Raw genomic sequence first — 27267 nt, forward strand, 5'->3', positions numbered from 1 at the left:
TTCGCTTTGCCCCAGGGCCACCCCTGTCTAGAAAATAAGACATGTATAGAGTCATAAGAGATAGAGGAGGGGAATCCCAAGCAAATAAATAGTACTAGCTTTATTAATTCAAAGATTACCTTCATTTCCACTTTCTTTTCATTACACTAGACTACTAGAGGATTCTTTTTCGAAAACATAGCTTACCTTTCTTGACAGGTAGGGTTCATCCCATTTATTCTTGGAAGGAGAAAAAGAGAAAGAATCCAAAGTATTTTGGTTAAGTGAGAGATTTGTGTAAAGAGAGTGTAAAACTAAATCAAGTAAAACACTTGCATCCATAGATTAAGCCTAATTCCATTAAGCATAAGGCCCATCATTTCTCTCTCTCTCTCTCTCTCTCTCTCTCTTGATTTTGCCCTTGTGATACTGAATGTCATGAATACATAGCTAACAATAGTTTTGATTAAAAATTAGATCCCATGAGCTCATCAACTACACCACTATTTAAAAAGCCATGACTTTTTATAAGAAACAATTGGGCATCCAATCAAATAAATTATCAATACTATATTTGTCTCACACGAGTGGGGATAAGTTAAATAGAAATTTTCGTAACAAACAAGTTAACAATGAGCCCACAATACCTAACAACTCCATAGATTACAAACCACCCCAAGTTCACATTGATGTGTGTATTTTGAAAGCTTCTTTTGTTATACATTGTTTTGGAAATAAAATAACTATTTGAAAAATAATCTTATTTCATGTGTTAAGTGTTGAAGTGTATTGAATATCTAAGACAATGAGTAGTCCAGTTTGCGATCTAAAAACTATTTTACTTTCAGTTCGAAATTTTAGTCCAACCTATTTACTTATGTTTGTTCTAAAAACGGTTATCAATGTAACTGAAGTAACCTAAAGTCGGTTTTTGAATGGTTAAGAAGTGAACGCTAGGGTTTTAGTTAGTTACAGATGTTAAAACTCTTGAAGAACCTCTGTAATCTTGTTCTTCTTTAATAGTGAAAATCATAGCGTCATTTTCCGTAGCGGAGTAAGTCTTACTAATCACTTTCAACAAAAAAAAAAAAAGTGTTACTAATCAAATCATGTAAATCTCTTGTATTTTTTAATCACTTAGTTATAATATTGAGTTTTTTGTTTGCATGTTCTTAGTTATAACATAAAATAATTTATTTTAGTCAAAACTTTGGAGCCAACTAGCCAAGATATCTAAATCATGCTTATAACATTTTAGACATGTAACTTGAAATCAGCTGTCCATTTTGACGGGCGTCAAAGCCCCTTTCAAGTTTAAACCTAACAAGGCTATCTATGGTGGTTGGTCAAATGAAAATGGGTATTCCTTTCCCTTTAGATTAAGACAAGAGTCTTAGTGGTTGGGGATTTGGAGGGACATTGCCATGTCCCTCCAAATCCTATGTTATTGGTTGGGGACATTTTAAATGTCCCCAAATGTCTGTGTTATTGGTTGGGGACATTTAAAATGTCTCAAAATGTCTCTAAATGTCCGTGTTATTCGTTTGAGACATTTCAAATGTCCTGAAATGTCGAAAAATATATTTTCACAGATATCTATGGATGGCTACCAAAGTCGAAAAATATATTTTCGAAATAATGGTACAATTATTTTTATTTCATATGATTAAACGATAATGATAAAATTAAATAAATAAATGTCCACTAATTGTCCATAAATGTCCTCAGATATCCACAGACGTCTACAAAACTCGAAAAATATATTTTTAAAATATGAGTACAAATATATTATTTTGTATGGTTAGACAATAATGATAATACTAAAATAATAAATGCCTACCAATTGTCATCCATGATGAGATAATAATAATAATAATAATAATAATAATAATAATAATAATAATAATAATAATAATAATATAATAATAATATCCACTACACATTTTGTCCATGGATTCAATATGTTGAAATGTCTCCAAAACATTTTGTCTATAAACCAAATGTCTTGAAATGTCCATAAAGACTTTTTGTCCATGAATCAAATGTCTTAAAATGTCTATAAAGACCTTTTGTCTACAGACAAATGTCTCGAAATGTCTTAAAATGTCTCGAAATGTCTACGAGACATTTTGTCCACGAATGTCCTCCTAAATCCCTATCCACTACCCCCCCCCCCCCCCCCCCCCCTTATACTAATGACAAATAATCAACACTCTTAATTCAACATTTTGAGATTTATATTTTTTATAATGTAAAACTATTTCTTTCTCAATTTTGCTCATTTGCTAGATTTATGAAATTGTAAGTATTATTATTTTTACAAAGGACAAAAGGTTGATATTTTTGTATGTTTTTTTTTTTTTTTTTTTTTTGAAATTAATATTTTTGTATGTTAATATGAAAAAGAATATACTATGCCTCCTATAAATTTGAATAACAAAAAATACAACTTTCGAATCCGTATAATGTATGCACAGATGAAGACACTCGTACTCATCTTTTAAATGGTAAAGATCATTACCAAAAAGTGATCAAAATCCAACCGTCCATCCTAATCATTTGATCAAAAAAGCTGTGGCTATTTTGGTAAATTTCTTGATGTAAAGCAAACAATGTGATGGAATTTTAGGCGCCTTTCCATCTATAGAACTATAGAAAATAGAAGGATCCTGTAAGGTGGAATGCAGTTGGGGCCACCATTATTTTGATATGGGCCCTCCAGCCCAGCCTGTTGTTTAGAAAATAAAAGTTAAGCTGCAAAAGATGGCTAAATGGGTTCTGTTTGGCTGCAATAATCACTTTTTACTATTTTATTAGCCTTTCTTTTATTATTCTCTTCTCCTGTAGATCATTTTTTTTTCCTTTTGAGATGAGGCTAGACAAACACTTGAAAAAATGATGAAGTACTAAAATCATGGGTGCCTCAATAGGTGCCCCGTCCTTTTGCTCTTAGCTGCCGTCTGGCACTCTTTGTGGGCTTCGGACGGGCCTGACCCATGTTATTCAAACCTAACACGGATTAGGCCTAATCCGAAGGCTCTCGGATGCCCAGTTCGTGGGTACGTTAAGAGTGAAAGCGGGCCAAAAATAATTTGTTGGAGCGTCTATAGACCCTCCTAAATGATGTGTATATGCCTTCAACAAAAAAAAAAAAAAAAAAGTAAAAAATGATGTGTATATGTATGAATTTTAGATTTTTTTTTTTCTTTATCAAGAGTTTATAGCTCAATGGTTGTACATTCTTATAGATTATTGAAAAGTTGTGAATGCAAATGTTAGGAGCATTCCTCATTTCTGCTTTATGTTGTTGTACTTTGTTTACCTTTATGTTTGTTTTTAATTCAGACATTGTAATAGACTCTTAAGTTAACGTATTTGCTTTCAAGAAAAAAATAAAAAATGTTAGGACCATACCTTTTCTCATGGAATTTAGGGCAGTTGATTCTTGATTGGTCACTTCACAAAATTTCGGGCTGACCAATGCACCAGCCAGTGTGGTGGTGAACTAGGTGTGATTAGAGTATTATCAAAGGCAGGGGAGAGTAACGGTCGGTCTTTTCCGGTTTTACCTTGAGTTGATGTCGAACCTATAAGTGGCGATTTGACTAAATCGTCGGTCGTAGCCGAACCGACTATTCGGCCGACCGACATAGTTCGGATGATCGGTTTAACCGAACACAATTTCATTTCATTCATTGCATAAAAAATAAAATTCTTATTCTTAATTACGGTTCTCTTAACTTCTTTCCTTTTCAGTTTAATAATTTTAAAATTTATTATTAACTTAAGATAATAAAGATAATTCGGAACTACTTACTAAAGTTTAGTATTTTTACTATCTACTTCTATATCGGATATTTTAGTATGATAAATACTTTAGGATTCGGTTTGTTCGACTTGGGCGGTTTCTAGAAACTCAAGCCGAAATCAAACCAAACTTATCTAAGTTGTTCGATTTTCCAGTCTAATCGAACCGGATAGTGATCGGTTCGGCCAAAAACCGATTGGACCGGTTCGACTTGGTTTGGTTGGGCATATTGGCTTCATATTCAAAATGACTCTATTAGATGACTCCCTTAATCACCTGCTCTAGTTGCCTAGTCAAAGTTTCATTCTCTCTAGAATTTCCTTTTCTTTTTGTTTATTTGAGTCTTCTCTGGTTGTCTCTCCCTTCAAAAATTTCAAACTACATATATCAACAAGATCCTCCTCTCTCTTGATCTCATTCAATCTTCTATTCATACTTTTCTCTGTTTCACTCTGTTAACCCATTTCAACTCTCTCTCTCTCTCTCTCTCTCTCTCTCTCTCTCTCTCTGTGTAAATATTCAATAACCAGAGGAACACCCATGGCAGGAAACAAATTTGCAACTATGTTGCATAGGAACTCACACAAAATCACTCTAATTCTTGTCTATGCAGTTCTTGAATGGACTTTAATATATCTTCTTCTACTAAACTCTTTATTTTCTTATCTGATCATGAAATTTGCCAATTATTTTGGCCTTAAACCACCTTGTTTATTATGTTCAAGAATTGATCACCTTTTAGATTCAAAGTTTAGTAAAAATTCTTACTCTGATCTTGTTTGTGAACATCATGCTTCAGAGATTTCAAAACTAGGGTATTGTTCAAATCATCAAAAATTGGCTGAATCAAATCACATGTGTGGTGATTGTTCATCCTCTAGACCTGGTTCTAATGAAAAATCAACTGATTTTGGAGGTAAAATTGGTTTAATTTCATGGGTAAGAAATATGGGTTTGATGGGTAATGATTCAGAGAAGAATATTGAAACTGAAGAGAAGAATTTGAATTGTTCATGTTGTGATATTAGTTTGATTACTGATGATCTTTATTCATCTTCATATTTGTTTTTGAAACCTTCATGGGGTGTTCTTGATTATACCCAAAAAGAAAATTTAGTCAAAGAATTAGTCCCTGTTAATCATGATAATGATGAAGGAGAATCATCAGATCCTAGTAAATCTGATTGTCAACCAGATCGTTTCGACGAAGAACATCGAATTCTCTCTGTTGAATCAACAAGAACAGAGGAAGAGGCTATTGAGGAGAGAGAGTCAAATATGGTTGTTGAAGATTTGAATGTTCTTCCTCAATCTCTTCCTGATTTTTTGATGACCCAATTAGAAGATGAATCGATTGAAATGATCCCTATGAGGTTGGAGAATTGTTTTGATCTTGATTCTACCACTTTGAAAAACCAAGATTTATTAAATCTCATAGAAATTGAGGAAGTAAAAGAAGGAAATTTAGGAGGGTTTTTGAGTAATGAATCTAAAATTGAGAAACAAGATGAAGATATAGATATGGGAGTTGTTTTGGAGGAGGATAAGCCAGAACTGGTTTTGGCAGATAAGAAAGATGATATCATGATCTGTGAAAAAGTTGAATCCATTGATATGGGTAAGGATGAGATCTCTTCATCTTCTCCTGTAAAGGATGACGAAGAATTCGGTTTAGCACCGGAGGAATCCGATCTTGTTGTTGTCACTCAAGAACCAAAACCCTTATCTAATGATGATGGTGAAGTACTAGTAGTAGCAGAGAGTGACTCATATGAACATCCAGGTAAAAAACCCTTATCTAATTTTGATGAAACTCATAATTTTAGTTTCATGGTGTTAGTAGAATCTAAATTGTTCAAATTTTGATGTGCAGAATATAAAGAAAAGGACATTGGAAGGACGGTGGAAGAAACTAAATCGGAGAATTCGATTATGAAAGAAATTTTTTATCAAGAATCAAACTATCATACTCAAGTTGAAGAACAAAATCCATCATCTAATATGGATATGCTAGTGGCTAAGAATGACCAATCTGATGAACTTTCAGGTAAAAATCTTGATTCTGGTTAAAAGGACTAGTTGGTTTGATCTTCAAGGTTGATTAAGTTTTTAATGATTTTATTTTGAAGTGTTTGAACAATCTAAAATTTTCATTTTGAGTGCAGAAAACAAAGAGGAGTTCTTGGAAAAGTCGGTTGACGAAATTGTTTCCGAAAATTTGATAGAGAAAGAGATTCCTGATAACCATTCTCAAGCTGAAGAACAAGTTCCTCAATCTCCATGTGCACACCCAAATGCTGTTGAATCAGCTCAAATGGGCGATGTGATTGACCAAGGTGAGCCTTCACATTCTTATAGTTTATCTCTATAATGGAAGCCCGTAAATCTTTTTATACTTCTTGAACCTTATAGATCAAACTTTATTTTTAAAAGGATCTGAGCAAGCTGAGGAAGAGAATTATGTCGAAGACAGAACCATATCGGATGAGGGAGTTGAAGAACGAAGAATGGATAAGCTATCTATAAGTTTGGACTTTAACCGAGTGGAAGACGAAAAATCCCCGAGAACACCAACTTATTTGGAAGCTCTTCAACACATACACAAGAAGATACTATTGGAGAAGAAAGATCCAGGAAGTGAGGAACTTTCCAATGGAGGTTTAGTAAGTGAGACTGAAAATGGAGATGGGAATTTAACAATCGAAAAGTTGAAATCGGCATTAAAAGCAGAACACAAAGCTTTAAGTGTTTTATATGCTGAATTGGAAGAAGAAAGAAGTGCTTCAGCTATAGCTGCTAATCAAACAATGGCAATGATAAATAGGCTTCAAGAAGAGAAATCGACAATGGAGATGGAATCATTACAGTACCAAAGAATGATGGAAGAACAATCAGAGTATGATCAAGAAGCTTTACAACTATTAAATGAACTTATGATCAAAAGAGAGAAAGAGAAACAAGAGTTAGAAAAAGAGTTGGAAGTGTATAGAAAGAAGGTACTTCATTATGAGGCGAAAGAGAAGAGAGCAGCGATCAAAAGGAAGAGCAATAGTACTAATGGAAGAAGTGGAACTTCTTCTAGTTCTTCGGGTAATGCCACTGATAATGAGGAGTTATCTACTGATCTTAATCATGAAAATGCCGACGAATATAGTCTCTATGGTAACCAAGAAAGCATCAACCATAACACTCCCGGTAATGGAGTACTAAATTTGGATGAATTGATGCTAGAAAGCTCGAAAAACTTAAGCGCACTTGATGAATCATTGTTTGAGTTTGAGGAAGAAAGGCAATCAATTCTTGAACAACTCAAGGCATTAGAGGAGAAGCTATTCACTTTAGGCGAAAATGAAGACGGAGAAGAAGATCAACTCTTTGAGGATATAAAGCCAATTAAGGATATCTTAGAAGAGAATGGAAAGGAATCCAATGAGATGTATGAATTCAAAAACCACGAATCGAAAATTGACACTATCAATGGTCTTATAGATGATTTGGACAAGAAACATGCCAAAGCAAAGAAGCTCCTTCCTCTTTTCAATGCCATCGATATGGAAAGTGAAGATGATTTAATCAATGAAGAACTTGAAGGATCTAATGCTTCGATTTCCAAATTTTCGCCCGACGAGAAGAAACTTGCTATAGTGGAAGAAGTTGATCATGTTTATGAAAGACTACATGCCCTTGAGGCAGATAGAGAATTCTTAAAACATTGTATAAGTTCGTTAAACAAAGGAGACAAGGGTATCAATCTTCTTCAAGAGATTTTACAACATCTTCGCGATTTAAGAAGCATCGAACTTCGTGCCAGACATTCGAATGAATCTTGACTACAATGAATTCCTCTGCCTACTGAACTATACAAACAATGAAAAAAAAGGTAAATTCTTCACTAGTTTTAGTCTCAATTCAAGTATTACTACTAGCACTATTTTCTAATCAACCATGCTTCATTTTCTTAATAGGTCATGGTTAAACGAGCCACGTTACGCTCTGGGTGAGCGTGAATTCATTGTTTAATACGAAATTCTTCTCGAAGAGGAAGGAGAAGGATCTTGGATTGGTATGGGATATCAAAAATCTTTTGAAATTCCTTTTGTTTTGTTTTTACTTGTTCTTTATCTTGGTGTGTCCAAAGTAAGCCCAAGTTTTTGTGGGTGTGTTCAAGTAGCCTATCAAAAACCCTTTTTCAGGTAAAAGGTGGGAAGAGTTGTGAGTAGGTAGTGTGTGAGTGATTATTGTGTTTATATAGGGTATTGGTCATTAGTAGATCAAACCAACCTGTCATTTTAAGTGTGAGAAAAAAGAAGAAGATTTGATCCTGCATTTGTGCAATGCCAAGATTCTATTGCCAGGATATACAGCATTAGTTTTTCTTAGGACAGCTAGGGTTAGAATGGTTTAGTTCCTTTTTTCTATCTTTTATTTTTTATTTTTTATTTTTTATTTTTTATTTTTTATTTTGGAGAGAGAGAGAGAAAAGAGTAAGAAATTCTTTATTCTCTTTTTTTTGAATCATTTGAGCCAGATGGAGTTTTGTTTAGTGAGGTTGTCAAGGAAGATAGATTCATTTGTATAATAATTTTGTATTTCTTTATTTATATAACTAAGGTATTTGTGTCATATATGATATCAAAGGTCTGATAAATATTGAAAAATAAGGTTTATTTTGTGGCCGTAGGGATAAACATCTTTCAAAAAACAAAAATGGAAGATCTCTATAACTGTCGACTTAACGGAGTATAAATGACTCAGATTATTTATTTTGTAATTGATTGATTAGTTGAATGGAATTGAATTTCTACTGTGATCCAGTTTTCTAACATGAACAATTCAAATTTACTAGATTCAACATATTATAGGATCCAGTTTTCTAACATGAACAATTCTCTCTCTAAATCTCTTCCCGACACGTCATCCGGACGGGTTTTGGCCGGGTTCCGTGCCGGGAAGTCTATTACGGTTGAAATAGATATGGCTTTTATTAAATAATATTACTCCATAATAATAATTTTGTATGTCAAAACTAAAGGCGGGAAAACTAAATAGTTTACGGGGTGTGAAGACTTGGTAAAAAATTAGTCAAATTTGTTTGACAATTTTATTTTGTAAGTTGTTATGGGGAAATAAAAACCTCCACCTCACCTCACTTCACCTCACCTCATTCTCTCCACCTCACCTTCCAGATCTACTCCGAGCAGACCTTTAAGGTCTGTTCCAGCAGACCTTCAAGGTCTGCCGGACGACCTCCGGCGAAGGGAAACCCCCTTCGCCGGAGTTTAGAGTGAGAGAGAGGAGATGAAAAAAAAAGAAATTAGAGAGAGAGGAGAGATGAAATTTAAAAAAAACAATCATGGTCGCCGGAAACTATTTTACATATTCCCTTTAAAATTTCACACCCCAGAAACTATTTAGCTTTCGGCCAAACTAAATCAGCAAATATTGTATAAGATTGAGATAATCCTAACTTTCCTACCACATATGATATCATCCAATATAATCATAGAGATACATATATATAATTGAAGATCTGATTGGTGAAGGTCCTGAAATTATATTGCTTTTAACCACCACATAAAAAATAAAAATAAACTACCAAATAATGTTCTCTGCTAGTAGGTAAGATTGACTTTATTTAACAAAAAAGGTAAGATTGACTTTCACAAAAAAAAAAAAAAAAAAGTAGGTAATGTTGTTGCTTGGGGTGAAAGTTTCCTGGGTACATATATGTTCTCCTCGTGTTAAACCTTCTAGATGTCTTTCAAAATGAAGATCAAATTCCTATGACGAGTTTTTATTTTTATTCTTTTTTGTGAAAAATATGTTAAAAGAAATAGATTGGTATGTACAGAATTGTTATAGGAATGTGTGAAACAACTCGTGTCATCCTTTGTTTTGCAGTTTAGGACTCCACGAGACACCACACTTCGTCACTGTTAATGTGGACATTGTGATGAATACATACATGTTATACAAAATAATACAATCAAACTTTATAGATTGCTAATGGTATTGTCTGATTTGACACTGTATCACATAACAATTTTAGAACAAATGATATAACGTTTTCTAACCGAAGAAGTACCTCGGAATTATATAATATACACCAGTGAGGTGGCTTATTTTGAAATGCAATGGCTCCCAGCTTTATAAAATGGGGTATGACCCATCATAAAAAGAGTCCCCACAGTTGTTTTCTTTCTTTCTTTCTCTCATTCAATGTGGATGATGAGTTCAGAACAAGTATAGAACAGAGCCATTTGACCTTTTCAAATAGACAAGTTGGTAGTACGTAACTGAGTGTATCAATAAATGAATGGCGTATCCTCACACGTCTAACAAAGAAAGAAGAACCGATCAAACCCCCCCAACTAATAAATGAAAATAAAAACCCTTTTACGAACAAACGAACGCGTACCTTTGGTTGACTACCTTAGTCAACCCCCCCTCCCAACAATTCAAATAGGGAGCAGAAGAAGAGAAGGAAATACCACTTACAACAAGTAGTAATTTAGTACTTCTTTCCTTCACATAACCCAATAACTCTGTATGAAGAAACTCAAACTCAATTTGTTTCATAATCTCTTCAAACCATTCAAATCCCTTACAAACCCAGGTAACAAACAACAAAAAATCATTGTTCTATTATTTCACCAAATTACTTCTCTATTTAAACAATAATTTACTGATTTTCATCTTTTTTTGTTTTTGTTTTATGAATTGATCAGATGCAAAAGAAGAAGAAGAAGATTTAGAAGGAATAGCAGCTAAAGAACAAAAGCTATTCACCTTTGAAACTCTTGTTTCTGCAACTAAAGATTTTCATATCAGTAATAAACTAGGTGAAGGTGGATTTGGTCCTGTATATAAGGTAAGACTGAATTTTTCTTTTTTTTCAAAGGGTTTTTGTTTGTAGTTGTGAAGTGAAATTAGGGTTTATATATGTTTGAATTGGGGGATGGATGAAACAGGGGAAATTGGAAGATGGAAGAGAGATAGCTGTGAAGAAATTAGCCCATAATTCAAGACAAGGAAAAAAAGAGTTCATGAATGAATCTAAGTTGCTCGCACGTGTGCAACACAGGAATATTGTTAGCTTGTTGGGATATTGCGCACACGGCGTAGAGAAGCTACTTGTCTATGAATACCTTCCTCATGAAAGCCTTGACAAATTTCTCTTCAGTAAGTACTACTCATTCATCCCAATATTTTTTTTTCCGTCACAATGTGACTTGTCTAAATCAAATATTACAAAAAAAAAAAAAATCGGCATTATTTGGCGAATCAAATACCACATGTATTGAATTAGGTTGGGACCATCAAACTTTGATGTACCCAAAAGGTATCTCTCAAGGATCCATATCATTTTACTCTTCCCCTATTCCTCTTTTTGCACTTTTTGTATGTCTCAGACTGAACAGTCTGAAGCTCGCGCATTAGAGGTGTCTGAGGGCTCTCAGACTGGTTTTAGTCCGTGTTGGACTACAATAGCACGGATAAAGACCAATCCGAGTGCCCTCAGATCGGATTGCTCCCCGTCAGGCACAAAGAGCAAAGGGGGCCCAAGAGTAAAATGAAGAGGGCCTTTTCTCTTTGGATTTGCTCACTTTGAAAAGGTTTGTTTATTTGTTTCTTTTGGAGAAAACTAGGACACTTCATGAAGTTTGATAGACACGTATGAAAGAGGACCACCTGGCACTCCAGTCACTTTCTTTGTTCAACTATCAACCCCTCTAGATATAATAACATTACCATTAATAAGGCCAAGAAAGGAATAGGAAACCAGCAGTGTGAAATGATGGAAGATATAATAGTCAACATAAATTGCATGCTTTTTTTTGTTTTGACTTTTTTTTGTTTGACTTGTGTAATTTCATTAAATATAACCATGAGATAAAATGTTGTAGCTAATCATGGTGAATTTAGGTTTCCTTTTGTTTCTTTAATTGTGGTTGTGGGGTTGGGTTGGTAACTTAGGTTGGATGATGTTGATGTTTGCTTTTAAATGTTGTTTTATTTCGTTAGTCGTTTTAGTTGTTTTCCTCTTATTCTATCTTAGCTTTCTAGAGCGAGATTGGTGGATCGAAAATAAATTATTAGTAGATTTGGTTATGACGTTTTAGTGTTATTCGAAATTCATTTTGTTTATATATTGATTTTCAGAACGAGATCAACAACTACCTGTCATGAGAAGGGTCGACCCTAACTCCTATCTTTTTCAAGTAGTACACCAATGTTTGAGTGCTAGAAACACTATTCTTCTCGAGTTGAGTTAAAATGAGCCTTTAGGTGTCACTCGACTTTCATTAACGTTGAATAAACGGTTTAAAATAACTATAAATATATCATTTTCTTTTGTTGAAACATTGTATACTTACCATATATCATAGAGCTTTCAACGTCTTGACTTCTAAAATTCAAGCACATTTCTAGAGAGGTCCGGAAAATTGAAAAGGGAGAAAAGTCAAATTCATATTTGACAATAGTGATTACATTTATGGTGTGTTTGGATGGCGGAATCATGAATCCGCGGATTCATGAGTCCTTGGGATTCATGATTCCACGGATTCATGAATCCAAGTAATATTTTTTGGCTTGTTTGGCAACTAAGAATCCTATGATTTATTATTATTTGAGTATTTTTAAACGTCTTTAGAAAAAATATGATTTTTGAAAAAGATAATGATTTTGAAAAAAAAATAATGATTTTGTAGAAGGAAATATTTTTTTGTTGATTTTAAGTTTAAAATTTAGATTCATTAATCCAAAATCCTAGCAAATCCCATGGGGTAGGGTGGGATTTTGGTCCAATACAAATTTTGGAATTAGGAATCCTTAGGATTCAAGAGTCCTAGGATTCTTGGTAGCCAAACAGACCAAGGATTCATGATTCCTACCAAATTCCACTTTTGATAGGAATCCTACCTAGGAATCCTGCAACCAAACACACCATTAATATTTAGAACTACTTGGGAATTAGGTAACTTGTGCTCGAAGACAACCCTGATTTTCTTTGTTTCAATTTAATGAATGAGTGTGTATTAATTTATGTATATTTTATTCATTTATTCGTAGACAATCATATTTTATTAGTTAAATAGATGACGACGATTATGTATTGATGTGGGTGTGTAGATGGTAAGAGAAAAGGGGAGCTAGATTGGAAGAAGAGGTTCGACATTATAGTTGGTGTTGCGAAAGGGCTTTTATATCTTCACGAGGATTGTCACATAACTATCATCCACCGTGACATCAAAGCAGGCAACATACTTCTAGACGAGAAGTGGTACCCTAAAGTTGCTGATTTTGGTATGGCTAGACTCTTCCCAGAAGATGCAACTCATGTCAACACTCGTGTTGCTGGCACCAAGTACGTATATATATTACACTTCTTTTACACCTTAAACTTTTTTTTTTTTTAAATCTTTGTCTATCTTCCTTGCCGAAAATTTTTTCAACTCTATGGAAACAAACTTCCATCTTTAAAAGAAATTCGATGATTGGTAAAAGTTGTTGATCCATATTTTTCAATCTAGCGGTGTGAGTTTATAATACATTATAGGTGGATGGAACAGTGGATACATGGCACCTGAATACGTAATGCATGGGAATCTTTCTGCAAAGGCAGATGTTTTCAGCTTCGGCGTGGTGATGTTGGAGCTAGTCAGTGGCCAAAAGAACTCAACTTTTTCTCTTGAGTATGAAGCCGACAGCCTACTCGAATGGGTAAGCTCACAGCAACTCCACATTCGAAGTCTTATGACTACTTTTTATTAGAAAACCCTGATGATATTTAAATTGCTCAGCTAATGCTTGCCCTTGTCTAGAGTTTACAAACTGACCGCGCTGGCCTGGAAATGGCCTGACACAGCCCGTTTGTTGGCTCCAGTACTAAGCGTTCCAAATTGAAACTGATGTGGGACAATTCCCAACTCTCTACGCTTAACCCCAATCAAATGTTGGGGTCGGCTAACCAATCCACTCGGCCGTCATGCCTATGGTCATGGTCATGGCCTGGCAAGCGAGTTCATGATGTGGTTACGTGTCATGGCAGGTCGGGAAACAAACACTAACCTTGTCTAAACTTCTATGTGAACAACTCCTTATGTTATGAATTCAGGCATGGAAGCTTTACAAGAAAGGGAGGAGCTTAGAGATTGTAGACCCAATGCTGGTTCTCTCAGAAGAAGTAATTGAACAAATTAGGATGTGCATACATATTGGTTTACTGTGTTGTCAATCAGACCCAGTGATTCGACCCTTAATGAAACGGGTTGTGGTTATGCTTTCGAGGAAAGCAGGATCCCTCGAAGAGCCTCAAAGACCCGGTTACCCTGGTTCAAGATATAGAAGAACAACAAGATCATCTCATCTTGGTTCATCGACTATTTCTTCTCAGATGGCTACAGTTACTTCTTCAAAAGCTGGTTCTTCAGGTGGTTCATCCTCCAATACTAATGTGTCCACCAGCAGCGCCACCACTTCCACAACAGCTACAAGGTTAGTTCCACGACCACGAAGACGGCCACATGGAAAACAACCAATACAGGGATAGGGACCAAAGTTTTGTTGTGTAGTTGTATATTGTACAGGTTTTCTTTTCTTGTCCACATTTCAAATCTAGGAGTGAGCCTTGGGAAACCAAAAATTTGTTGTTTTTTCATTCTTTGATTTACTAATGGGTATAGTTGAATTGATTAACTCACTAGTTTTTTTTTTTTTTTGTGTGTGTTCTTCTTAGACTTCTGAAATTTGTTACTCTAAACCCTTAATGACATTCTTAATTTTATACTCAAATGTAAATACTGCTAATCGAGTTATTTGATTTCCAATCCACACATTTTCTTATAAATCGAGAAAGAATTAATGGTGTGTTTGGTTGCAGGATTCCTAAGTAGGATTCCTCTGAAAAGTGGAATTTGGTAGGATTCATGAATCCTTGGTCTGTTTGGCTACCAAGAATCCTAGGACTCTTGAATCCTAAGGATTCCTAATTCTAAAATTTGTATTGGACCAAAATCCCACCCTATCCCCTAGGATTTGTTAGGATTTTGGATTAATGAACCTAAATTTCAAACTTAAAATCAACAAAAAAATATTTCCTTCTACAAAATCATTATTTTTCTTTCAAAATCATTATTTTTTTCAAAAATCATAATTTTTCTAAAGACGTTTAGAAATACTCAAATAATAATAAATCATAGGATTCTTAGTTTCCAAACAAGCCAAAAAATATTACTTGGATTCATGAATCCGCGGAATCATGAATCCCAAGGACTCATGAATCCGCGGATTCATGATTCCGCCATCCAAACACACCATGAATCTTTAGAATAGTTAAGTTCAGCATACCAACAATTTTGACTAGAGATACTCTCTGTTTCTACAAACAACATTCGTAAGGCCCATCCTGGAATTGCTAAATAGGCCTTTTGTGCCCAAATTTCATGGATGTAGTAGTATGAAGGGATGGGGTGCCTCTAGCAAAAATAGGGGTGTGTAAGTACAAAATGTATCCCTTGAGATTTGTGAACTTACCCACAGGTACGAACTACAAAATCTAGTTCGGAAATTCTCAATTAGTGTACTTTTTATTAACAGATGAATTGGCTATGCATGAATGACTCGAGGGATAAAAGTTATTTTGGGGAAAGACTACATAAATAAAATTCGTTGAATTTTAGGAGCGGTCCAACACGACCTTCTCTTTGTTACTGGCGTCCATAACGGATTGTGGGCACGAGCCAAAAATCTAGTCGGTGAACAACATAACCGGCCATGTAATGGGCCATGGCACAGCAGCTGTGCCCCCATGGGTAACCACTGGCTAGAGGGACAGGTCTGCCAAGGCTAGGGGTAGGATGAAGAAGGGTGGAGTACAAGTTACCCATGCAGTAGTAATTGGTGATTTTTTCAAGAAAGAGGGAGAAGAAAATAATTTTCATATTTTTTCAATTAAGCCCCCTCAAGTTTTCTTTTTTTTTTTTTTCATCAAAACTCAAAAAGTTAGTCCATGTCATCAATCCGCGTAATAATCTTATCCTTCAATAAAAATGCACCGATCTCCAACCAATAAGCAATTCCCAGCCATTGATTTTACTTCAAACTCTCTTTTCGTTTTTGCTCGACTTGATCCAAAACTCCTTTTTAAATCCTCCCTGACCTTCTTCCCTCATCTCTTCCAAATCACACTCTCTCTCTCTCTCTCTCTAGCTTTCTCTCTCTAACTGACTGTATCTGCTTACTGTTGCTTTCTCTGTTTAAATTCCATGGCTACAGAAGAGGTCAATAAACCTCCTCCAACACTACCCCCGTACCCAGAGGTAAGAAAAATGGGTTTTTAACAGAAACCCTCGTTTTTTTTCATCAAATTATTCTTACCCATGTTATAAATTTGTTACTAATTTGTTGTAATTTTTTGTGGGTTTTTTAGATGATACTTGCAGCGATTTCAGGTCTTGATGAGAAAACTGGTTCAAACAAATCTTCAATCTCAGACTATATTGAATCTCAGTATGGAGATCTACCATCTAGTCATGCAGCACTTCTCTCTTATCACTTAACCAAGATGAAAGATGATGGAGAAATTACCATGGTGAAGAACAATTACATGCGTGCTAACCCAGATGCACCACCAAAACGAGGCAGAGGTCGTCCACCGAAGCCAAAAACGGCGGCACAGTTGGCTGCTGCTGAGGCGGAGGCGACTGTTGTGGCTGGTCCACCAAGACCAAGAGGTCGACCTCCGAAAGATCCATCTATGGGTCCTCAAAAAAGGAAAGTTCCAGAATCTTCTGGAAGACCTAGAGGTCGACCAAAGAAGGTTAGAGCTGACAATGAAGGTGATGAAGAAGCTCCGGTGCCGGCGAAGGTGATATCTGGTTCACCAAGACCAAGAGGTAGACCTCCTAAGGTTAAAGCGTCATTTGGTGCTGTTGGGTCCGTTTGACTGAAACCACTGATTTTAGAGTAGTTTGTGTTGGTGATCCTAAATCCCCTAATCTAATTGTTTTACTTTCTATCTCTCCAAAACCTAATTTCTTCTTTCTTTCTTTCTTTGTTGAGTGATCTTCTTTATTAGTAGTATTAGGGTTTGTGTGTATCTCTGTATGTCTGTAATTGCATGTACATTGTGCAGAAACTGGAGAAATATCCCTCTTTTATGATTCCCCAAAATGAATGACTAACTAGGGTTGTTGATGTTTAGGAATTATTTTCCTCTGTTTTTTGGGTTGTTTGTTTGGGTTTGTTCTTAAAATTTATTTACTAATTAGGGTTTAACTGAATCAAAATGAAGGAAGGTTATGACCTTTTCAAATTGATATTGAGTTTCTCTATCTGTGTCGTTTTGTTTTGGCCGAAGAAAACTCTTTTATCTCCATATGTACCTTCAAGTTTCATCAGTTGAAAGAATCTCACTTGAGAGAGAGAGAGGATGGTGTTATGTGCATGGATGAAATGAGGGGTTTTGGTTTGGAAGTAGGAGTGAAGTGTAGGTCAAGTGAGTAGGAGTGAAGTGTGGGTCAAGTGACTTGACCCAAATCCTATAATTAGTTTTTTTTGTTGTCCGAAAAAACAAAAAAGTGCTAAACACAATGAGATGACATAAACTCTAGAGGTTTGAGGTCGATTCTTAGACGGGGTAAATTCTATGTTTTAGTACCAAATTTGAATTATCGAGGTATAAATAACATAGTTGAGCTTTAGACTTCTTATTATAAGAGTATAATTTTGATCTTTCAACACAAATAAAAAGAGTATAACTTTGATGGTAATTATACTTAGCACATTTCTGACGTATCAATGCAATTGTCATGATTATCGCAATTCTTTGTCAACTTCCAAAAAGAAAAGATAGCTCAGGTGGTTACTTCTACATCTATTGTCAACTTCCAAAAAGAAAAGATAGCTAAGGTGGTTACTTCTAAATCTTGGAAGTCATAGGTTCGATTCCATGTCCAAAGCAACAAAAACGGTCGTCGGTCGTTTAGGTCCGAACGTAATTGTAGGTCTTATATTTGGTCTTATATTTCGAATTTTGTATGTTAATCCTAAAATAATGTACTATATATATTTTAAACAAACACATGACATGGTTGTATTTGTATCTAATGATTGAAAGTTTATATCATTTAGAAGAGGTTACATATTCAAATCTTCATCTAAGCACTATCAGATATTTTATTTGTTTTTTTCAAACATACACTAAATAGGCCTCAAATTTTAACTCGTCTGGCAAATGTTAGTTCGGCTTTGGCAAATGTTTTTTTTTATGAGAATTCGACTACGGTCTACGTTAGTCGTTACAAGGCATTGATGCATCATGGAGATGTAATGAGCACGATAACCGCCTAATTTAAACTGAGACAGAAAGAGGCCTGAAGCCCGACAACAAAGAGGCCTAAAGACCGACAAATTATTACATTATTCATAGCCTAAATTACATAGGATAAATCTTGATGACAACTGCTTCCACCGAGACTCGATCCCACGACCTCATGGTCTTAAGAGGGGTGTCCAACCGTTACACCAAAGGGTGGTGGACGGCTTCTGCAAATGTTAGTTCGGCTTGTAAGGCTGTAAACATATCACAAATTAGATAAAAACAAATGTTAGAAATCTAACTTGAGCTACTTTAAGTTGAGTGAAATTTATCTCAACAAAAAAAAAGTTGAGTGAAATTTTAGATCCAAGGAGAAAAACAAAAGAAAGACCGAGGCCTTGGGGCATAAAGAAATGTCTCCATGGCATAGGCTTTTTGGCCTACTAAATTCGACATAGATTACATTTAATCTGAGTTCCAATATTTTTTTTTTGCCTCCTAATCATCATCTCTCTTGCTGATTCTCTCTCCGTTTATATGGCAGTCGAAACTTTTGGTGGTGAAGGTGATGAGAAGAAGAAGAAGAAGATTAAGGAGCAAAGTTCAATGAAATGAATTTTTGAGTGCACAATAAATATGCCTACTATTTAGTTTTTATATCCCGGAGATTTTTCTTCACACCCCAAAGTTGGAGCAAGAAAAACCTTGGATTTTAGAGAGAAAATAAGTGGCCTGGATTTTCAAAGTTTAGAAATTAAGGGCCAGATCATTTCCAATGCAAGACTCTATTTAAAATCTTAAATGTCATCTAAGACTTTAGAGTGCTTTTTTCTAATAACTCCTTCAAAAGCAAATCTCAATTGAGATTTAATTTTAAGATGTCTCATTTACAAACTCAATTTTTAAGAGTTTTTAGTATAGTATATTAATAGTGTAGTCATCAAATTTAATTTTAAGACCGATAAAAATCTTTCTTTAACTACTTTTTCCTCTTAAATGTATGTGACATATGTAGGCATTAAAGTTTTTTTTTTTTTTTTTTCAGTGTTGCATTGGAAAAGGACATGAATTAGAGACACTCAATTTAGAACATCTCAATGCAAAATTTAAAATAATCACTATTAGTTTTATGTGTCAAAATCCAATTGGAATTCTCGTTCCTAGGATACAAAAATAAAGATCTTCAATTCTTTAGTGTCTTCAATACAAAACTTTAGAGTATTTCCAATGCAAAACTTAAAAAATCTCCATTCGTCCTAGTTGTCGAGTTTCAATTGAGATTCTCACTTATGAGTGGCGAAAATAGAGATCCTCAACTTTTATGTCTCAAATGCAAAACTGTAAACTTGTTTTTTTACTTATGTGACATGGCTACTTTTGTACAAAAATATTTAGTTATTTTAGAAATATACGAGGACTCGATTTCTATTGTTTGAAATTTAAATATTGATCAGTTGAACAATTAGAGATATCTCAAGTGAACGCTCTATTCCACCCTTACACATCATATTTGAGATCTTAGTTGAGTTTCGCGTTGACTTATGTGACATGGCTACTTTTGTAAAAAAATATTTAGTTATTTTGGAAATATACGAGGACTCGATTTCTATTGCTTGAAATTTAAATATTGATCAGTTGAACAATTAGAGATATCTCAAGAGAACGCTCTATTCCACCCTTGACACATCATCTTTGAGATCTTAGTTGAGTTTCGCGTTGGAGATAATTTTTTAAGAAAAACTCATGAAATTCTGTGGCGCCCCGAATTTTTAAGATTGAATTTTGCATTGGAGATGCTCATCGTCTTAGACTTGCCTAATTTTCTTATGTGTCATAATCATTTTCATCCAGAAATGATTAGTTATTTTGGAAAAAACATCCTACAAAATCTATGGATGTTTTTATTGGTAACTTGTGAATGTTTTTTTGCTACGTGGAGATTATTGTAATATTATCTAGGTATGGAGATTGTTTAACATTGTTTTAATAAATTTAAATCGATAACTTTAGTGTTAATATTCTTAGTTTGCCAGCTCTAAGTTGCACATAAAATATGATACACTTTTCTTTTCAAATTTCTTTTCGAAATTGATCTTCTTTTTTTCATTTTTATTTCCACCACCACATTGATCAATTCTTTTTCATCAAAAAAAAAAACTTGTGAATGTTTTTTTTGCTATGTTGAGATTATTGTAATATTATCTTGGTATGGAGATTATTTAACATTGTTTTAATAAATTTAAATCGATAACTTTAGTGTTAATATTCTTAGTTTGCCAGCTCTAAATTGCACATAAAATATGATACACTTTTCTTTTCAAATTTCTTTTTGAAATTGATTTTCTTTTTTTCATTTTTATTTCCACCACCACATTGATCAATTCTTCTTTAGAAAGCAAAGCTAGATTAACAAAAGGGTTAGAGGATAAAATAAGCCCATAACTATAATGAACCACAAGTTCTCAAATAGTCACACATTATTATTTAACTAATATATATTGTACAATCATCATTTGCATTAACACATGCCTCCTACTAGTTAATATTAATACAAACAATAGTATAATTATATTTTACCATCTTTACAAAAAAGCCCCTACAATTAATTAATTTACACCAAAATAATCAAATGGATACTATTAGCATGCTCAAATATTTTTTAAAATAGATTAAAAATTTCGAACTTTAGGCGCCCATTTGGTTCCACTTGTACTTATTTTACATTGCCTTTCTTTCACATTTGATTCTTTTTTAAAGTTTCAAGATAACTATTTTGATTTTTCTTAGGACCAAGTTCATTTTTGATTTTTCAATTTGGCGCCATCTTTCAAAAATTTAGAAAGAGAAAAATGGTAAGTAGTATTTTTAAAGTTGCACATGGAACCAATGGAAATCTAACTCTCTTTTGCTTATCCAAACCAGAAGAAGAATTAAAGCTGATGGATACAAAAAAGGTATTAATTTGACTGGATTCAAATTTGTTTTGCTAGGAAATGGTTATTAATAACGATATACCCAAAAGGAAAAAATTCCAAAAGTGTTAGATAATAGAGTAATAAGATTCTTTAATGAGAAGGAAATTTGAATTGAGGGAATCTAGGTTATATGGTCCACACCCATTGGGGAGGAATGACCAAAATATCAAAATGCAAAAATGCACTATTTAAACATGATAATTGATCGACAAGCATGACTCTCTATCAAATATACTTTTCTAAAAAAGATTTAACGTTATTTCAAGCTTGAGTTTTGGTACGGTTTACACAAGTTTGCACAGTTTGCGCAACTAGACTAAGCATACATCTTATATTTAGTTAAATGTACACAAGAATTGTTAGCATTTGCACAAAGAATCCAAAGTATTATCATGCTGTTTTAACCTAGACCAACTAGTGGTTAGTCTTTAGTCTAATTCCCTTTAAATAAATAAATAAGTTGAATAATGATTCTGTTGTCATTTCACAGTAACTTGCCAATGAGGAAATGTACCTTGTTATGCACATCTTCACCTCCACAAGCACAGAGAGAGATGGTGTCGATGAAGGCGCAAAAGCGGCCCAGTGCTAGCTTCATGAACTGTGGGGAAAGGAAGCTGTGGCTCGATCCAAATGAGTACAGTACCATCTCTATGGCCAATTCTTGTAAGTCCTCTTCTCATCTCAGTTATTCTCCATGGCAAGAGCAGTACCTTAACAATAACTAGCTAAAGGGGAATAAAGGGAGAACCTAACTTTGTGAAATGTCACAAATTTCTTGGACAGGTTGAACATAAAGAAGCTGACAAAGGATGGTTTCATAATCAAGAAGCCAAGAAAGATACATTGACAACCACAAAGACTAGAGGATTTGAAGAGGAATGGGTATGGGAAACGTAAAGGGATAAGAGATGCGAGATTGCCGATTAAAGTCATATGAATAAAGAGGTTGAGGTTTTTACGACAATTGCTCCGAAAGTACAAGGAATATGATACAGTCAACTGTTATATCTACCATGAGACGTACATGAGAGTGAATGGAAATGTGTTCAGGAGCAATTGTATGCTTATGGAAAGTATATATAAATTAAAGGCATAGAGAGTAAGAAAGAAGTTGTTTGATCAAGTAGATCGTAGCGAAGAGAGTTAAGTAGAAAGCCCAAAAAATACAAGGATAACTCCATGGAATAAAAAGAAGTTAACATTTTATACTCCTCTAAAGATTCTTCGAAGACTTCGAATAATTGTTTTATTGTATAAGTTTCGTGTTCTTTTTTTGCTTTTGATGTGCGAGACTATTCAGAACCTCTCCCAACGGTTGAGCTAGGCTCACTAACTTCGGAAAGGGCAACTATACAAGGGAAACTAAACAGTCTAGGCCTATATATAGTTTACCATTCGGAATACTCCCACCATGCTTTAATTCCGTTTGATACGGTAGAATGTGCTCCTCCAACAGCAAAAGGAATAGACAGATCTCATATCTTTACTGAATACGTCTTTCGAGTGGTTTTGGCTTCTCACTCAGTTCATATCTCCTGCTTAAAGGAACACAGTCAATAGCACCATTTGAAATCATCTCTTGGATAGGAGATAAATCCCACCTCTTGATCTATAAGCTCAATAACAAGCACTGGGGCATCTTCAGTAGGAGCAGGAATCCAACGATCCCTGCAAATGCTTATTATATCACCTGATCTCGCCAGCGATAGCGCACCTTCCTTTATCACATCTAATAAGGTTCGGTATAATATATTGTTTTAGTATTGAATAGTGGTATATAATAATAGTTTGTATACATAAGGGTCATGGAAGGCGATAACTTCTTTACCAATGATAACTATAACTTCAGCAATCGAAGTGCTTGATGAATATGAGTTCATTCTTGTTTAGGCCCACATAACCTTGTTATTTATATTATTACTCTATAACATTTACGACTCTTAGAACAAGTGGTTTTGAAACAGAAAACAAATACATCGAGATGACACTGAATTGCTCTAGATGAAACAGATGTAGTAAGTTAGAAACATACCAGAACTATCAAAAAACTCATGGCAGAACTATAAAGTTGACTATTACCCCTTGCAGCTGTCTAGCTAGAGTAACCTGTCGAAAACACACCATTGAGCTAACCCATCATGTTCTTCTTGAGCATCCTGTAGACCCAACCTTCATTCCTTCCACCTGTCTCGCCATGAATCCGCCGTCACAAAGATCTATAGTGATCCAGCTCGATAAACATTTTACAGGGTCAAAGGGTATTCAGCTATCTCATATCTGTCATCTGATACATAAATCTTGCTAAGCGAATCAATCAAGTGGTATCTGCAGACCGAGTCCTGTATTGTTGGATCAATTTTTCCGAGTTTGCCTTTCAGGGTTTGCTTGAAACTAAACAGTGATCGCATAATTATAAAATGAACTTCAACAAATTGAGCTATTCACTCTCGTCATGAGCCAGCCCCAAGCTAACTGTCCCATAACCACCTAATGGGACTTCAATGGACACCGTTCCCCAGAAATCCTCCTAGCTAGAAGAGTGATACTCATCCTTCATAAACTGTGCAGGGCGGTCCTTATCCAGCCACTCCACTATGGTTATCCACTTCACTCAAAAGTTGTTAATAACTCCAATATTCACGTTTTCTATCTGTAGAGTAGAAATATTTGAATTTTTAATACGCTACTGCAAGCATGATAAACGGGTTAATCCCTCGAGAAGCATATACAGTTCATTAGCTTGGGGATGCGATTCATCTCCAATAACAAATTCATGTACCAAACCTTTCACTTCTATCCAACTTCTTCCAGGAGGCTTACCCATCAACTTCTCTCCTTTTAGTCCCTCCCGGACATCAACAACTTCATTCCACCTGTTCTTGTTCGCATACATGTTAGACATGAGGACATTAGCTCCACCCTTGTACTCGCAAGAATACTCGATCTTTTTCAAGATACCTTCTCCCAATTTGACATTATCATGAACTCTACAAGCACTAAGTAGTGATCCTAGTACGACCAGATTGGACTCCATTGGCATCTTCTTCATGAAACTGTAAGCCTCTTCAAGAAGCCCAGCTCTGCCAAAGAGATCAACTATGCATCCATAATGCTTAACCTGAGGCACAATCCCGTATTCAATCTCCATTGATTTAAAGATCTGTATTCCTTCATCAATGAGCCCTCCATGTGCACAGGCAGAAAGAACTGCAATAAATGTAACAGAATCCGGCATCACTAGCCCATCATGCTTCATTTGAGAGAAAATTTTGATCGCCTCTGCGCCAAAACCATGCATTGCTAAGCTTGAAATTATTGTAGTCCAACAACAAGTATCTCTTCTATGACATTTTATTTCATGAAATATCTCTTCAGCACATTTAACACTCCCACATTTTGAATATGCATCAATAAGTGAATTTCTTACCGAAACCTCTACTTCCACCCACCCTGCCTTCACTAAATAAGAATGTAAACTCTTAGTGTGATCCAAAGAACCTAAGTTCGCGCAAGCTGTCATCAGAGAAACCACAGTAGCCACATTGGGCCGCACAACTAACTCATCAACTATCATTCTTCTAAAAACCCATAAACATTCTTCATAGAACCCTTGCCCCGAAAAACCCGAAATCAAAGTTGTCCAAGAAACAACATCTCTCTCAGTCATTTCATCAAACAAGTTCCTGGCATCAGTGATAGACCCACAGATAAAATAAGCATTAAGAAGCCCATTTTGCACAAACAAATCAGTAACCAGTCCAAACACTAAAGCATGAGCATGGATTTGTTTTTCAAAACCCATATCAGAATTAGACCCACAAATTTGGAGCAAGAAAGGGTAAGTGTATTTATCAGGTAAGAATCCTTTTTGAATCATTTCAACATAATAACTAAATGCTATAATGGAATCAGAAGAGTTACCCAAGTTAGAAAAAGCCCTAATCATGGTGTTCCAAGTGAAGATATTGGGTTTCTGAATTTGACTAAATATTAAAGCTGCATAATTTCTCCTCAATTCCCCACCATTTTTCTCAGTTTCTAAACCAGTAAGACAAGTAAAAATAACACGGCTCATAATGAAAGAGTTATGGTGGAGTCCTGAGATGAAAATGTAAGAGAAAATTTGATTGAGTTGATTTAAAGACTTGCATTTTTCTCCTTGTAGAAAATGAAGACGAGGGTAGTTGTTGAACAATTCGTTATCAGAAGTCCAGTTTTTGGAAGGAGGTGATGATGATATTGAATCACAATCTGGATTCACAGAAAGTGTAGAGAGATGGTTTAATCTTGACATGTATATATAGAGAGATGGTGATGATGAATTCGTCCATCTCTTTAGGGCAATCCTCTGCAACATCTAATTCCCACATTATATTTTTTTTTCGCGGGAATGATGTACAGGAAATTTCATGTTTTTTTTTTTTTTTTTTTAATCTTTTTGTCACTTTAAGCCCCCGTATACAGTTTGAAAATAGTCTTGAAGGACAATTCTAAAAGCACTCCTATTTTTAATGCCAAAATCGCCCTTAGAATCTTAACTTGCGAAGTTTTGCAAACTGGTTTGCAGAGCTTTGCAATCTGGTTTACAGAGCTTTGCAATCTGGTTTGCCTTGCAATGACTTTGCAAAACTTCGCACACACTTTGCAGAGTTTTACAATCTGGTTTGCAGAGCTTTGCAAACTGGTTTGCAATAAGGTCACTTTCGTCTTTTCTATATATTAGATTATTTACAAAAATGTCATAGGGAGCTGAAGCCTATAAAAAGTTGATAAATTCTTTTTAACAAAAACCTAAATTTTTTAGGGAGTTTTGGCCAAATTTCCCTATGATAAAATCCCCGCCCCACAGCCACTGGAGTCTAGACTCTGAACCAATTCACAAAAAACCCCACAAAAATGTCGCAAAGTTGTCACAGAAGTAATGGAGAAAAACATCACTAGATTTGAGGGTTAACTGGTTCGAGATTTATATATCAAATCGTGAGAAAATCTGGACTGTTGATTTCGCTTTCTCTCTCAAATATGTCTTGTATTTAGGGTGGTTGCATCATTACTGGTAGCCAAAACGTCACAAACTAGAAAAATGACATCAGGAAAAGTATTTGAAGAAATCATCATAAAACACTTCAATAGTGCCACCAACAAAAGCATCACAAAATATCACCTAGAGTATTGCAAATATGTTTACAAAGCATCCTGAAAAGTGTGGCCAAATGTGTCACAAGAGCCATAGAATCACTGTAAAAGTGCCACATAAACTTCACCAAAATTGTCAAGAAAAATATAGCCAAAAGCGTCCAGAAAACTTTCGCCAAAACAGGCATAAGAAAATGTCACAAAATGTTGCATAGGAAACAACTCGCAAGTCAACAGTTGGTAGCCCAAGTGGTTCAAAGGTGTTGACATAAACTCCAGAAAGCCCTGGAGGTCTCAGGTTCAAATCGCTAGAGAAGGTGGAATCTTTGGTTATCTGACTTGGGATTAGGGTATAAATAATGTAGTTGGACTTTAGGCCATTGTCTTGTTAGGCTATAGGCACGGTCTTGTTTCAGTTTGAGTGGGCAGTTATTGAGCTTATCACATCTTTGATGTGTCAATGCCAAATGTAACGACTAACGTTGATCGTACTTCCAAAAAAAAAAACAACTCACAAGACCTCAGGGCAACCGTCACAAAAAAGGGCACAAAAATGATCACAACACCATCTTAAAGGTGTTAACAATCTGCAGTAAAAGTATCACTAGAGCTTCACAATTTTTGGCACGAAAGGTCACAGAAACATGGTTTCACAAAGTGTCTATAAAACGTCTCAAAAAGTATCATCGAGGCGTCCCAAGATAGAGCTAAAAAAACATTAAGAAAAGGTTAAGGAAACTCTCTTTATTACCCTCATAAGGAATCTAAATACTAATAGAAGCTTGATATAGATCATGAATTGGACCACAACAATCAAATTTAAATTAGTATACACGACTTCGACATACACCTGCAACTAAAAGCATTCAACTGTAACCATTAAAAACAATTTCTTCTGCCAATTTTTTCAACATCACAGAAGTCCATTACCATAGACCAAGTATATTGATTCATGAATATTCTCACAACTTCACATTTAGATTCTTTGTTGAAGAGAAATTTGAGAAGCCAAAAAAGGGAACAAAAAAAATCTAAAAAGAAGA

At 35.0% G+C, this 27267-nt stretch overlaps 3 protein-coding genes and 1 pseudogene across 4 annotated transcripts; 3 read left to right on the forward strand and 1 right to left on the reverse strand.

The window, feature by feature from the left end:
• Positions 1 to 4024: 4024 nt before the first annotated feature.
• On the forward strand, positions 4025 to 8410 carry LOC147563590 (myosin-binding protein 3-like). The gene is made up of 5 exons (XM_086638795.1): positions 4025 to 5570; positions 5661 to 5834; positions 5953 to 6123; positions 6221 to 7667; positions 7753 to 8410. Exons 1-4 carry the CDS (start codon positions 4328 to 4330, stop codon positions 7615 to 7617), a joined length of 2985 nt encoding a protein of 994 aa, XP_086494921.1. The 5' UTR covers positions 4025 to 4327; the 3' UTR covers positions 7618 to 7667; positions 7753 to 8410.
• A 1791-nt stretch (positions 8411 to 10201) lies between these two features.
• On the forward strand, positions 10202 to 14506 carry LOC147563591 (Protein kinase superfamily protein). Its single transcript, XM_086638808.1, has 6 exons — positions 10202 to 10403; positions 10516 to 10658; positions 10759 to 10969; positions 12923 to 13157; positions 13363 to 13513; positions 13908 to 14506. The coding sequence occupies exons 1-6, from the start codon at positions 10337 to 10339 to the stop codon at positions 14340 to 14342; spliced, it is 1242 nt and encodes a 413-aa protein (XP_086494934.1). The 5' UTR covers positions 10202 to 10336; the 3' UTR covers positions 14343 to 14506.
• A 1196-nt stretch (positions 14507 to 15702) lies between these two features.
• LOC147563592 (HMG-Y-related protein A-like) lies at positions 15703 to 16987 on the forward strand. The gene is made up of 2 exons (XM_086638946.1): positions 15703 to 16110; positions 16221 to 16987. Exons 1-2 carry the CDS (start codon positions 16057 to 16059, stop codon positions 16734 to 16736), a joined length of 570 nt encoding a protein of 189 aa, XP_086495072.1. The 5' UTR covers positions 15703 to 16056; the 3' UTR covers positions 16737 to 16987.
• A 5986-nt stretch (positions 16988 to 22973) lies between these two features.
• Positions 22974 to 25530, reverse strand: LOC147563593 (pentatricopeptide repeat-containing protein At5g43790 pseudogene; annotated as a pseudogene). Its single transcript, XR_015224859.1, has one exon. The product of XR_015224859.1 is annotated as a pentatricopeptide repeat-containing protein At5g43790 pseudogene (transcript).
• Between the last annotated feature and the right edge of the window lie 1737 nt (positions 25531 to 27267).

The sequence above is a fragment of the Eschscholzia californica genome, unplaced genomic scaffold (genome assembly GCF_041429995.1).
Source record: "Eschscholzia californica isolate CP2 unplaced genomic scaffold, dmEscCali1.0.p SCAF_1, whole genome shotgun sequence".
Taxonomy (NCBI): domain Eukaryota; kingdom Viridiplantae; phylum Streptophyta; class Magnoliopsida; order Ranunculales; family Papaveraceae; genus Eschscholzia; species Eschscholzia californica.

What these genes read in the sequence shown, in the direction of transcription:
- LOC147563592 (XM_086638946.1), top strand. Translation starts at nt 16,057, where the DNA reads ATGGCTACAGAAGAGGTCAATAAACCTCCTCCAACACTACCCCCGTAC. An exon ending in CACTACCCCCGTACCCAGAG is followed by an intron (nt 16,111 to 16,220) that starts GTAAGAAAAATG and finishes TGGGTTTTTTAG; the next exon opens with ATGATACTTGCAGCGATTTC.
- LOC147563591 (XM_086638808.1), top strand. Translation starts at nt 10,337, where the DNA reads ATGAAGAAACTCAAACTCAATTTGTTTCATAATCTCTTCAAACCATTC. An exon ending in CCTTGACAAATTTCTCTTCA is followed by an intron (nt 10,970 to 12,922) that starts GTAAGTACTACT and finishes GTGGGTGTGTAG; the next exon opens with ATGGTAAGAGAAAAGGGGAG. An exon ending in ACTCGTGTTGCTGGCACCAA is followed by an intron (nt 13,158 to 13,362) that starts GTACGTATATAT and finishes TGGATGGAACAG; the next exon opens with TGGATACATGGCACCTGAAT.
- LOC147563590 (XM_086638795.1), top strand. Translation starts at nt 4,328, where the DNA reads ATGGCAGGAAACAAATTTGCAACTATGTTGCATAGGAACTCACACAAA. An exon ending in TGACTCATATGAACATCCAG is followed by an intron (nt 5,571 to 5,660) that starts GTAAAAAACCCT and finishes TTTGATGTGCAG; the next exon opens with AATATAAAGAAAAGGACATT. An exon ending in CCAATCTGATGAACTTTCAG is followed by an intron (nt 5,835 to 5,952) that starts GTAAAAATCTTG and finishes TTTTGAGTGCAG; the next exon opens with AAAACAAAGAGGAGTTCTTG.